Source organism: Montipora capricornis, chromosome 9 (genome assembly GCF_036669925.1).
Source record: "Montipora capricornis isolate CH-2021 chromosome 9, ASM3666992v2, whole genome shotgun sequence".
Classification (NCBI taxonomy): Eukaryota; Metazoa; Cnidaria; class Anthozoa; order Scleractinia; family Acroporidae; genus Montipora; species Montipora capricornis.
Genome location: NC_090891.1, coordinates 19073868 through 19086318, shown reverse-complemented (window position 1 = coordinate 19086318; position 12451 = coordinate 19073868). Strand labels below are relative to the sequence as shown.

Sequence of the window (12451 nt, the reverse complement as noted above, 5' to 3'; positions counted from 1 at the left end):
AATTTGACCAGCTGGCTGGGAAACCAACCTATTTTATCTAGCTGGCTGGGAAATTTCTTGTGTGTCTTGCTGGGAAAAAGGAACAGATAATGCTTTCCAGCAACACTGAAAAACACCTGAAAATGCCTTAATAACATTTATTTTCATTAACTGGGGTATAATAATACAATTTACAACAAATTGGTCCTTGGGTGCCCCTGATTAAAAGTGATTCGTTACTTAAAAGGAACGCTTAAATTACTACATACTTCAAAAAACTTGCGACAGTAATTCTTCCTAAATTCATCTTTTTTCTTTTAATACGTAAAGGTTTAGATCCCGCCTTGCCATTTTTCACTGGAAGCGACAATGCAGTTCATCTGGATAAGACTGATGCGAAATACGTTGACGTCGTCCATACAAACATGGGAGTAGTAGGAACTCCAGACCACGTGGGCCATACTGACTTCTTTCCAAATGGTGGGAGCCTACAACCAGGCTGTGCGAGTGACCCCACGGGTATGTTCTCGTGAATTTCACGTCTCGTTATTTGAAGGTGTCTAGTGTAGGTGATATCACCAACAGTCCCCTCCCTAGCACTCCGGGTTGAACACGAGGTGTGTTCCAAAATTCACTTAGATTTTTATCCACTTGAGGAGCTTTCGTGCAATTTTTCCTTTCTGAACATGCGCACTTCTTAAAAGAAGGACTTTTTAAAGGGCAAAATTGAAACCTCGGTTGATAGTTAATTGTGGCCATGATTTTGAAACATATGGGCCCGCATAACTTGCCAGACGAAAAAAATGTATGTTCCCTTCTAAAGGACCTTCGCGTCAGGGGCACCTTACTTACGGAATTTTTTGGGGAAAATTGGTCTTTCCCAGGTTTGTTTTAAAGCAGTCAAGTCACCATGACTGAAGCATCGCACTTCGCAGAGATGGCGTAACAATCAAATCACCTGCAACAAACCAACGTATTAACTTGATTTACTCAGTTCTTATTCGTCTGAAACTAACTAAAATCAAACACTGATTAATTAATAAGATGCATGGCGCTTAATTCAAACCGTGTCAATATTTCTTTGCTTTTTTTACAGACCTTACATTCACAGTGGGCTGTAACCACCTGAGATCCACAGAGTTCTATATCAAAACGTTGACGGAGGATTGCAGCAACCCGTTTAAAGCACACCCATGTAGCAGCTATGTTTGGTATACGTTCGGGTGGTGCAACGGCTGCGGTGATGAAGGATGTCCTCTCATGGGATACAGGGCTGAGGAAACCAAGCAGGAAGGAGATTTCTACCTGGATACAAGCCCGAAGGACACATTATGCCGTGAGTTAATTCGTAATTGTAAACGCCTTAGCTGAAGAAATTCAGTAACACATTTATCGCATTATATATTATTGCACAGCTTTTGTCCATAAATAAATATGGCGGCAACACGTGCATAAAGACATTTAAAGGACAGACACATAAAACAGGCATTGCTTTGAACATAAATCGTAAAAGACATAAGTCATCTGTCGAGGTTTTCCTGTTTTACTCGGCAATTAAGTGAACTTTTCTCTTCATTTTCTACTTTCAGCTGAAGCATAATAAACATGAGAAAGGAACGGTAAGTTGTTTGTAAATAAATTTTTAAATTTAATCATGGATTTAGTTTGCTATTCTTTAGCGCCAATTTGCACTTTTTTTTACAGTTTTTACCTTTTACATTATTGAGGAACGTATTCAACTTCTAATAATGAATAACACACTCTTTTTCTTGTATAAGAGCCTCATAGGTGAGAATTTACCGACCAAAACTTTAAAAAAACATACCCAGGCTGAGAGTCAGATAAGAATGCCTTTGCTTTTTGCTCATGTGTTTACTTGTCTTTTTTCGTAAGTATAGTATAAATAAAGATAAAAGAAATGTAAGAAATGAAAAACTGTTGTCTATGTAACAGGACAATTAACTAAAGTACTTAAGGGCGTTGATACGCTGGCATGATACTCTGAAGAAAAATTCCGGGTTGTAGTCAAACGTATTTTTAATGTACCACACAATTGCAACCACGTTTAAGTGCTATTATGATGACCAAAAAATCATATCTTCTTTTTCTTTGGATTTCAAAACTATGTTAACTAAACACTAAGCAGCCCAAGTTTAAAGCCTTCATTTCAAAAAGGCACCTTTTTGTTTTAACTGGAATTCCGCCGTTAGTAACTTAAAGATATTGAGAGGGTTGGATCGAGGAGATAATGGAGTAAAACACTCACCAGTTTAAGAGTACAGTGCGTGTGTACGCAGCTAAATTAATATGCAGCGCGAAAGTTTCGGGCTTTCAGAGTTTTAAACTTGGGTATTGCATATTTAAAATATATTCGTCTTTTCAACTAATTTAATATGTTCTCTCTTTTTTTCTTGATTTTTTTTTATCATTACAGGACACTGCAGGACGCTTCATGGAGTCACAAGGAAATTTATATTAATAATTATGCTTTGAGAGTTAGTGGAATAGCTTTTTTAGCTGGAAATAAGAAGTTGATGGCTTATTGAGTTTGAATGAAATTCATGCATGTGATATTAGTTCGTGTGACAGAAAGCAAAAGAATTAAACATATTGATTGCATAATTGTCCGTTCTTCTTGATTATGTATCCTGAAAAGTGTAAAACATCGTTCACAAATGAAAACAGTCCCATGAATCCAAGCAGTCGTAGAAGAGAGACTACTGAAGAAACTTAAGGTGGCTCAAACATATTTCACTAATTTGGAGGGAATGCCTAATTAGAAGGATTAACTCTACAACACTATATAATTTCAGTTAACGGCAATGTTATGGTACCGTACGAAACACCAATAATTGCTAAACAAGATGCACATATTAATGTGACGTAATAAACTACCATGGCAACAAAAGAACCATCTAAAATCTCCCAATATTTTGTGTTTAAGCGCTGACATCTCAAAAACGAACTCGGGGACCCCGATTTTTTATTGCAGAAATCTGATTAGGAAGCGAAGACTAACTCTCCGCAAAGTTAAAAAATAGGTACGCACTGCGTACATGGTCGGACATGGAACAATTGCACTAAAGCCTCTGTTACACGTTGAAACTTTTAGCTGAAACTCGTGTGATCGGTTTGGTGAAAATTTCTTGAACTTCAGTTGCGAGACGAGTTTCAAGAAAATAGAACTGCTTTCTATTTCTGTAACGGTCGCAGCAATCGCAGTGGTGACAAAAACAAGAGTTTCACCGTGTAACACCACTTCGTGAAACTGGTCTCGCTCGGGCTTGTTATAATTCGCTGCGTAAGCAAAGCAGAAACCGGCTAAGGCAAATTTCGAGACCAGTTTCAACGTTCCCGAACGAGTTTCAACCTTAATGTTACACGGTGCAACGCCTGCTGAAACTTGTTTCGCAGCGCCGTTCCTCACAAGTTTCAACGTGTGACAGCGGCTTGAGTAGATAGTTTTGAATTGAATCCAGGGCATAAAAAATGGGCAAGCTTGAGTGGCAAATGACAGGTTGATTACCGCTACACAACAATGTGCAATATTTAATTGAAATAATAATGGTGTGTAATTAATTACAGCTTTAGGGAATCAACAGTAAAAGAGCAAAAAAATGTAATCAACTGATTTCTGTGTATTTGGCAAATTGGACTAGAAGAGAAGCGTCGTGCAACTGTCAAACAAGTAGAGCAACCAAACAATTTGCGTCTTCTTTTCTTCAGCCGTTCAGTTTTTTGTTCCACTGTTTCATTAAGTAATTTTTCCTTTTCTCTTCGCAGCCCGTTCTTTTAATCTTTTAGTTCTTTGTTCGGGGGTTTCGTTCAACAATTTCTCTCTTTTTTGGCAGTCTGAAAACGATTCTTTTTTTTAAAAGTGTGTCACTATTCAAATGCTGAATACTTTGTTCTGCATTTTTATTTGTCTGCTTATGTTAATGATCTGTCCACTTGTGTCAAAATCATCAAGCTTTTTTTTCTTTCTTTGTTGAACTGTTTCAAAAGGTTGTGTCGGTTTCAGTATTTTTGAATTAGTGTGAGTGGCCCTGTCACCTGATTGGATGGTATTTCCAAGAGCAGTTAGCTGACTTGCGTGGCTAGTAGTTTCAAAGTCCATTGTATGTATAAACTCTAACACTGCTAATTTCAAAAGGTACAACTGGTTGTAATGATAGCATGCTACGATATAATTAACTATACTTCCAACTGATGCAAGTTCTAAAAGCACTGCTGCTCCTGACTCGTCAAATCCCCCTGATTATCTCTACTATGAGAATCAAATATTTTGAATGAATCCCTGTCTACTTTCTTATGGCTATTGTATTATTACATTCAATAGTTAGTGTACAAATGATTATGTCTTAGACGAAAATATCAACTCCAAGAATCTCCTTAAGAAATCTATGGCATCAAACCTTCCTCCGATAGGCTTATAGGATGTTTCATGAGACGTCCGCATGCAGTCTTGCCTCGCTCTCAGGTTCTTAGTGAAAAGAGAAAATGATGGCGCACGTGGAAGGCTGATGATATATATTTTTCTTTCAAACATCGGACCGAGGTTGGCCTGCATGCGGACGTCTCGGAGGACTTCCGCTCGTCTAAAAATAACTTTCGTGGACATGACTACCCAAGGCTGGACCGGGAGCCTCCTTCTCTGTCCCCTCTTTTTTCTCTTGCCGTCACATAATGTTGCCGAATTTGCGGCTCATCTGTTTGAATTCAAGCACGCTTCCAACAGAGCAGTTTATTTTCGTGATTTTATGCACTTCGCTGCGGGGCCTATTGCCATAATGGACTTACACACTTAGGGCGTGAAAAAATTCAGGATGACGGTATCATCAGCCGGAATAGGAATACAGGGAATAGAAGTTAGAAATCCTTCGTTTTTTACGGAGATTCACATAACATTTTCAGACACTGGCTAAAATGCTATTTTAAACCTTCTTTATTATCCTTGTTGCTTCAAAAAGCGCCAGTACATACCGTTTTAAGTCATCACTCCACGTATTCTTAGATTCGGAAATAGGGTCAATCGAACGCACCCTCACACTCATACAACAAAACATATACTTTCGGAGAGGAGCATTTCTGTGATTTTACGGTTAAAAATCGGTTCAAATTCCACCAAGTGAATTGTTGGAAGTAATGTCATCGAAACGAGTGCGAGTGGTTATGACCCTCAATTATTACAAGGTCAACGAGTTTTCGTTTTTTGGCTTGTATTTTTTTTTTTTTCGGTTTTATAGTGTTTGGAAACCCTGATGAAACACTTGCACGAGTTTTTTACGCTGAGTTCAATCGAGATAAATACCTTGTGGTTTGTAAATGGTTTGGAAAATTCACGAATTTTAAACATTTGTTGTTGGTCCAAGTTTTGTTGCTTTCAAACGCATGGGAGGATTGTTATCAATTAGGGTTGTACTAGTCATCCGTCAAACGCGTTTATTTTAGTTAGCGAATTGTTTTTGTTAGTCAGGCTGAAGAAATAGCCAGCACTAGACGGAGCGAGGAGAGGGGACTAAACCAGCATGTATTGTTTGAAATGGCGGTCAATTCGAATAAATTCTTTTGTCATATAGCGCAAATTACGTTTCATTCCTTTGTTTTTCTACAGTCCTTTGAAAAGATAATCTTTGCTAATATGAGGCTTGGTATGCTAATATGCCGTAATAATAAGAATAGAGGGAACTGTCGGCGGGGCATTTCGTTTGACAGAGGGGAGATTCTGATATCCGGATCGCAGAAGAGCCGTCCATCTCGCACACCAAAACATTGCCCGCACACCACTAAAATTGATGTCTGAGGAAGAACAGAGTGAACTGGAGTTACATTTTTAGTTATTATTATTAAAGTAGATGTTAGGTATTTACTTTCCTACTATAGAGTTGTTTAGCCCTTAGGGCCGCCGGGTTACGTTCGACGCCCCAGGTCTGGCTGGATAGGGATCCATATGGATGTCCCATACGTTTTTTCACTGTCTATAATAATATAAGAATAATAATAATCATAATACTAATAATACGTAATTACATCGTTTCCAATCCATCGGGCCAGAGTCTTCTGAATACAACCATGTGGTTTGCCGAGGGAAAAACGACGTTGATTCCCTACGTCCAGGAGAACAATTCTCAAGTAGAAACCAAAGATCCCAATTCCCTCTGGAACAACTATGTATAAGTGGTTTACATCAGCTATTAGGACCAATGGATCTGTCACCTAAATGGGAATAGTGGGCCAATGCCCAGGGAGAACTAGAGAGGCGCTAAATCAGGAGCAGTTGGCACCTGTTGATAACCTGCTCATTGATAGAATGGTCACACAAGAACTGTTCACAGAGTGGAAAGCGTAACTTGAGCATTGGCCTGGATGATGTCACGAAAGCTTTTGACTATCAGTTATTACCATGAATGCTTGCTGAATGTTGGATTGCTACACAGATTCCCAAACCTGGCTGTGCCGCACATCGAGAGCCGGTGCAACATCTTGAACACGAAAGTCGTCGCAAAAACTAAGCAGGGATAGAGTCACCTGAAGTGGTTATTCAGAGCGGCCTCCCTCAGGGAGTGATATGCCCCATTGGACCGCTGTGTATGACCCTGTGCTTGGAAACTCGACTTCGAGGGTTAGAAGTGTCCAAACCCTTAAGCCGCAAAGATAACGGAAGGTGAGTTTCAAACTGCGTTATGAATTCTGGGCTGCAGAGATCGAAGCTGCTCAGGAGTGGAACGAAACCAAGTAGTACGATTGCACAGATATAGCTGAGAGCTGTACCCAATGAAATACGCGACCGTCCATGTAAGGCGTGTGCAATACAGGTGCAAAGGATGACACTAGATCGTAAGGTTGGCTGACTGTACCATAACTGTGCGATCGCAAGGAATAGGACTTTAGGACAAGTTCCTGGAACTTATGCGCGCCGTAATGCAAGATGATCGTACAGCTTTGAATGACGGAAACAAAGTACGTGGCAGTCTGTCCATGACTGGTGCGGTCCACTTGACATATCTCAAGGAAGGATAGCTCGTGCCTCGAACCAATAAGCTCCTTCCCATACTGGGGAACCATGGGACCAAGCGGGATGCGCGAGAGCTTGAGGTGAGCGCAACGAGAAGTTCGAAAAATCCTCGTGCAGCCGCGATATGGAAGTCACCCACTGGCACGGATCAGCAAAAGAGTAGCTCCAGTCGGAGGTGTGCAAAAGGGATACTGGGGTATCTAATGGGACGACAGTGGAAACAGAACTTAGTCAAGACCAAGGGGAGCTCTGAAAGTCTACGTGAGAGCGGCGGGAAACACCGACCTAGGCTTGTGAGAACTGTACCTCCTGAAGAAGACAGGGGAGGGTGCGGGCTGACTATTTCCCTTTTTAAAGAAATGAGGTGAATACGAACTGGTCAGCGATAGAGCTGCTCGTGAAAGGTGCTGGAGAATATGGACCTCGACCCGGGCATTTGTGGGGGGTTGTAACAAAAGAGCAGGTGAGGTGGTCAACCCTCCTTCATTTTTAAGGATAGCAACAGTAAATACAGAGCTCGGTGAGTGCCAGGAGCGTGAGCACCCGGTCACCTGCATCACTAGGTGGGAGGAACAAGTCAAGTAAAGAAGATGCTTGAGAGGGCGTGAAGGACTGGACTTTGTGTCCGTTCTGTAGAGTTGGCAGGATTGATCAGGCTCTACGACAGCAAGCTATTGCCACACGAACTAAAAGTACAGACAAGTAGGTCGACAGACTGTAAGGGGGGTGGGGCAGGTGCTGGGGGGGGGTTTAAGGACGGGGGGGTAGGGTCGTCTAACAGGGTTCGGGTGGGGGAGCTCTGAGCACTATTGGGGCACGAGGGGTATTCAGGATCCACAAGGGGGGACCCGACCAGGGGGGAAGGGAGGGGGGGGGCTATGGGGGGGGGGGGCAGTAAAGGGTCAGCATATTCGACGGGGATGTTCCCACCTGGGGGAGCATGTAGTATGTCAGTAGATCACAAAACAGTTTTCAGATCATATTCTCGAGGCTGTGATGGACAGCAAAGGGGATTGACGTAGTGGGTATGGCTCCAGGGTGTCTCGGCCCAAACAGTACATGGAATGGTACTTGTGAAAGGCACTAACTGGGCAGTATCCATTTTCTTATGAGGACACCGATGTGAGAGCAAACGAATTGATGCCAGTCCCATCATGGTTCAACCCAAGAATGTTGAGGTGCGGTAGTATGATGACGCCTGTCATGGAGCCTACTGAGGCATGTACCGCTGAAGAGGTGAGCACACAGCAATGTGTGTTGCAAGACAGGATCTATGCCAAGCGAGCGAGTACCAACAGTAGAGGTTGATAACACTACAGATGAGCGGTCATTATTGATAACCGGCAAGTAAGGAAGAGGGAAGACGCCAAGTAGACGGAGATATACGACCGTACCCTGGGTACATGTGCACAATCAAATGTATTATTGATGCTATGTCGATGGTCCACAGAGTGAAGAAATGATGAATTTATTCGGGTCAAGAGTGGAACTAAAGAGTCCTGCTAAAGATCAAATCGTCTTATCAGCTCTCTTAATATTGCCCGCACTTTTAAAGTAATCACATAAACTTTACGAGCATAATATAACACTACTTTCATAATCATCACAAGGATAATTTATTGTTTAAAAAAAAAAAATGTATAATATTATTATTATTTTTTTATTATTCTTTTTTTTTTTTTTTTTTTTTTAATTTTTAGCAATCACTTATTTTATATTTTCACATAGTTTAATAGATTTAGGATTGGATTAATACTTTTAGAAAGTAAGTATTTGTTAGTAAGGACTTTCCTAACTATAGAGTTGTTATCCTTAAGGCCGCCGGGTTACGTTTAACGCCCAGGTGGCTTTAAGGGCTCCATATGGCACGATCAAACGTTTCAAACTGTCATAATAATTAATATAACGTGTCCAAATAAATAATAATAATAATAATAATAATAATAATAATAATAATAATAATAAATAATAATGATGATGTCCTAGCCTGCATGAATATGTCTGCCATGCACTCTTTTTAATGAATAAAAACAAAGGACCAAGCCTCCTGAGTATTATCACATGATCTGTATTGGGAAAACAAAATGTACAAAGCCGAAAAGGTCTATTCTTTTGTACACGTGCAAATTAGCCTACCAAGCCTCATTTTAGAGCAAGAATTCTTTTCAATTCACTGTAGGGTATCGAGGCTTGGTAGGCTAATTTGCACTTCGACAAAAGAATTATAAATTGACCGCCATTTATGAATAAGGTCTATCCCCTCTCCTCGCTCCGTCTAGGTAGGCTATTTCTTCAGCGCTGACAAACAAAAAATTTCTACAAATGTACGTAGAATTGATTTCCACTTTACAACCCACAGATAACAATTCCTCTTGTACTTTGAAAGTATTACCTCGACCATCAACAAAATGTTTATGGGTATTTAATTTCTTACCATGTACAAACCACAAGTACTCAGGAACTCATCGTAAAATCTTTCAAGGTGTTGTTGATGTAAACGAAATATAAAAACCGAAAAAAAAAAAAATACAAGCCAAACGAAACTCGTTGACATTGTAATAATTGAGGGTCATAACCAATTAAATCATTTCGACACATTACTGAAACAATCACTTGGTGGTATTTGAAACACGATTATCAACCGTAAATCACAGAAATGCTCCTCTCCGATGTATATGTTTTGTTGTATGAGTGTGAGAGTGCGTTCGATTGGACCCTATTCCGGAATAAGAATACGTGGAGTGATGACTTTAAAACGGTATGTCTGGCGCTTTTGAAGCAACAAGGGATAATAAAGACATGTTTAAAATAGCATTTTAGCCAGTGTCTGAAAATGTTAATGAAAATGAGGGGACAGAGAAGGAGGCTCCCGGTCCGCCCTTGGGATATGTCATGTCCCGAAAGTTATTTTTAGACGAGCGGAAGTCTTCCGAGACGTCCGCATGCAGGCCAACCTCGGTCCGATGTTTGAAAGAAAATATATATTCATCAGCCTTCCACGTGCGCCATCATTTTCTCTTTTCACTAAGAACCTGAGAGCGAGGCAAGACTGCATGCGGACGTCTCAGAAGACAGACTTCCGCTAGAACAAAGACTTCCGCTCGTCTAAAAATAACTTTCGTGGACATAACATATCCCGGCCAACGCCTTAGCCTCCCTCTCTGTCCCCTCATTTTCTCTTGGTGACGGTGATGAATAATAAGGCAGCTTTTATTTCCAAAACGCTGGAATTCACTTGGTGATAAACAGCCTCACGTCTAGGAGAGTGAATTTTCAACTTTGTTGCACAAACAATGGTCAACCTCAAGAGTTGGACGATTGTGATCTTTGTGTTGAATTCGCACATTTCTTGTCAAACTTTATATCACTTGAAAGAAAAACAAACAAACAAACTAACGAGAACAAAAACTGGGTGTCTTCCCGTCATTTTGTCACAAATACAGATGTTATCCTTTGTTTCGTGAATTGTTAGTCACACGCAAGGTAACTTGATCACCAGGCGGCCGCTGGTATCGATGTCACTTTCGATTTTGCGATTTGCTGGTGCAGCCAAAAGTACAGTAGAAAAATTGAACTTAGCAAAGATCTGCCAAAAAGGTTTTAGAACATGCAAGGGTGGCTGTGAATCCGCTCCAGAGAATTTATTTTAATTTTGCAGAGAGTTATTTTAGCTTGCTTATCGGTTTTCTGCAATAAAAAATCGGGGTCACCGAGTTCGTTTTTGAGATATCAGCGCTTAAACACAAAATATAGGGAGTTTTAGATGGTTCTTTTGTTGCCATAGTAATTTATTACGTCACATTTAATATGTGGATCTTGTTAAGCAATTATTGGTGTTTCATATGGTACCATAACATTGCCGTTAACTGAAATTATATAGTGTTGTAGAGTTAATCCTTCTAATAAGGCATTCCCTCCAATTTGTTGAAACATGTTTGAGCCACCTTAAGTTTCTTCAGCAGTCTCTCTTCTACGACTGCTTGGATTCATGGGACTGTTTTTCATTTGTGAACGATGTTTTACACTTTTTAGGATACATAATCAAGAAGAACGGACAATTATGCAATCAATATGTTTAATTCTTTTGCTTTCTGTCACACGAACAAATATCACATGCATGAATTTCATTCAAACTCAATAAGCCATCAACTTCTTATTTCCAGCTAAAAAGCTATTCCACTAACTCTCAAAGCATAATTATTAATATAAATTTCCTTGTGACTCCATGAAGCGTCCTGCAGTGTCCCTGTAAAAAAAAGTCAAGAAAAAAAAGAGAGAAATAGAAAATTAGTTGAAACGAAATATTTTAAATAAATGAAAAATGAAAGATATGAACTGCGGATATGAACATGCAATTGCGTAGAGAAGCCTAAATTAGTTTGACCTCGCGAATTCCGGTGCGACGAAGCCACTATATTTTCAATATGCCAATACCCAAGTTTTACAGCGTCGCAAATCGCGAGGTCAAAGCCCCGTTGAAACTTTTTTCAGGCTTCTCTACGGAATTGCAAGAATTGCGCTCATAACTGCAAAGATCATAGCTTCACCTGATATTTTAAATATGCAATAACCGAGTTGTTTAAAAGTCTGAAAGCCCGAAACTTTCACGCTGCGTATTAATTTAGCCGCGTACACACTCAATGTACTCTTAAACTGGTGAGTCTTTGACGCCATTATCTTCTCGATCCAGCCCTCTCAATATCTTAAGGTTAGTAATGGCGGACTTCCAGTTAAAACAAAAAGGTGCCTTTTTGAAATGAAAGCTTTAAACTTGGGCTGCTTAGATTTTAGTTAACATAGTTTTGAAATCCAAAGAAAAAGAAGAATTGATTTTTTGGCCATCATAATAGCACTTTAACGTGGTTGCAATTGTGTGGTACATTAACGATACGTTTGACTACAACCCGAAGTTTTTCTTCAGAGTATCATGCCAGCGTATCAACGCCCTTAAGTATTTTAGTTAATTGTCCTGTTACAAGGCAACAGTTTTTCATTTCTTACATTTCTTTTATCTTTATTTATACTATACTTACAAAGAAAGGCAAGTAAACACATGAACAAAAGCAAAGACATTCTTATCTGACTCTCAGCCTGGGTATGTTTTTCAAAATTTTGGTCGGTAAAACTGAGTCTGAACGTTCTACATAGGAGGCTCTTATACAAGAAAAAGAGTGTATTATTCATCATTAGAAGATGAATACGTTCCTCAATAATGTAAAAAGGTAAAAAACTGTAAAAAAAAGTGCAAATTGGCGCTAAAGAATAGCAAACTAAATCCATGATTAAATTTAAAAAAATTATTTACAAACAACTTACCGTTCCTTTCTCATGTTTATTATGCTTCAGCTGAAAGTAGAAAATGAAGAGAAAAGTTCACTTAATTGCCGAGTAAAACAGGAAAACTTCGACCGTGCCTGCTAATAGCTCGCGTTTAACGTTTTTCACCGGGTACTCCGG

At 39.8% G+C, this 12451-nt stretch overlaps 2 protein-coding genes across 2 annotated transcripts in view; one reads left to right on the top strand and one right to left on the bottom strand.

Moving 5' to 3' along the window:
- The window catches only part of LOC138016786 (pancreatic lipase-related protein 2-like), a 3678-nt gene extending 1083 nt beyond the window's left edge, over window positions 1-2595 (top strand). Inside the window, exons 2-5 of the mRNA XM_068863970.1 lie at window positions 310-498; window positions 1076-1315; window positions 1569-1598; window positions 2414-2595. Of these exons, the coding sequence (XP_068720071.1) occupies window positions 310-498; window positions 1076-1315; window positions 1569-1579 (440 nt within the window). The 3' untranslated portion in view covers window positions 1580-1598; window positions 2414-2595. The remainder of the gene's footprint in view (window positions 1-309; window positions 499-1075; window positions 1316-1568; window positions 1599-2413) is intronic.
- Window positions 2596-12314: 9719 nt separating this feature from the next.
- LOC138015417 (pancreatic lipase-related protein 2-like) overlaps window positions 12315-12451 on the bottom strand; it is a 274790-nt gene continuing 274653 nt past the window's right edge. The window contains exon 7 of the mRNA XM_068862443.1: window positions 12315-12340. Within this exon, the coding sequence (XP_068718544.1) occupies window positions 12330-12340 (11 nt within the window). The 3' untranslated portion in view covers window positions 12315-12329. The remainder of the gene's footprint in view (window positions 12341-12451) is intronic.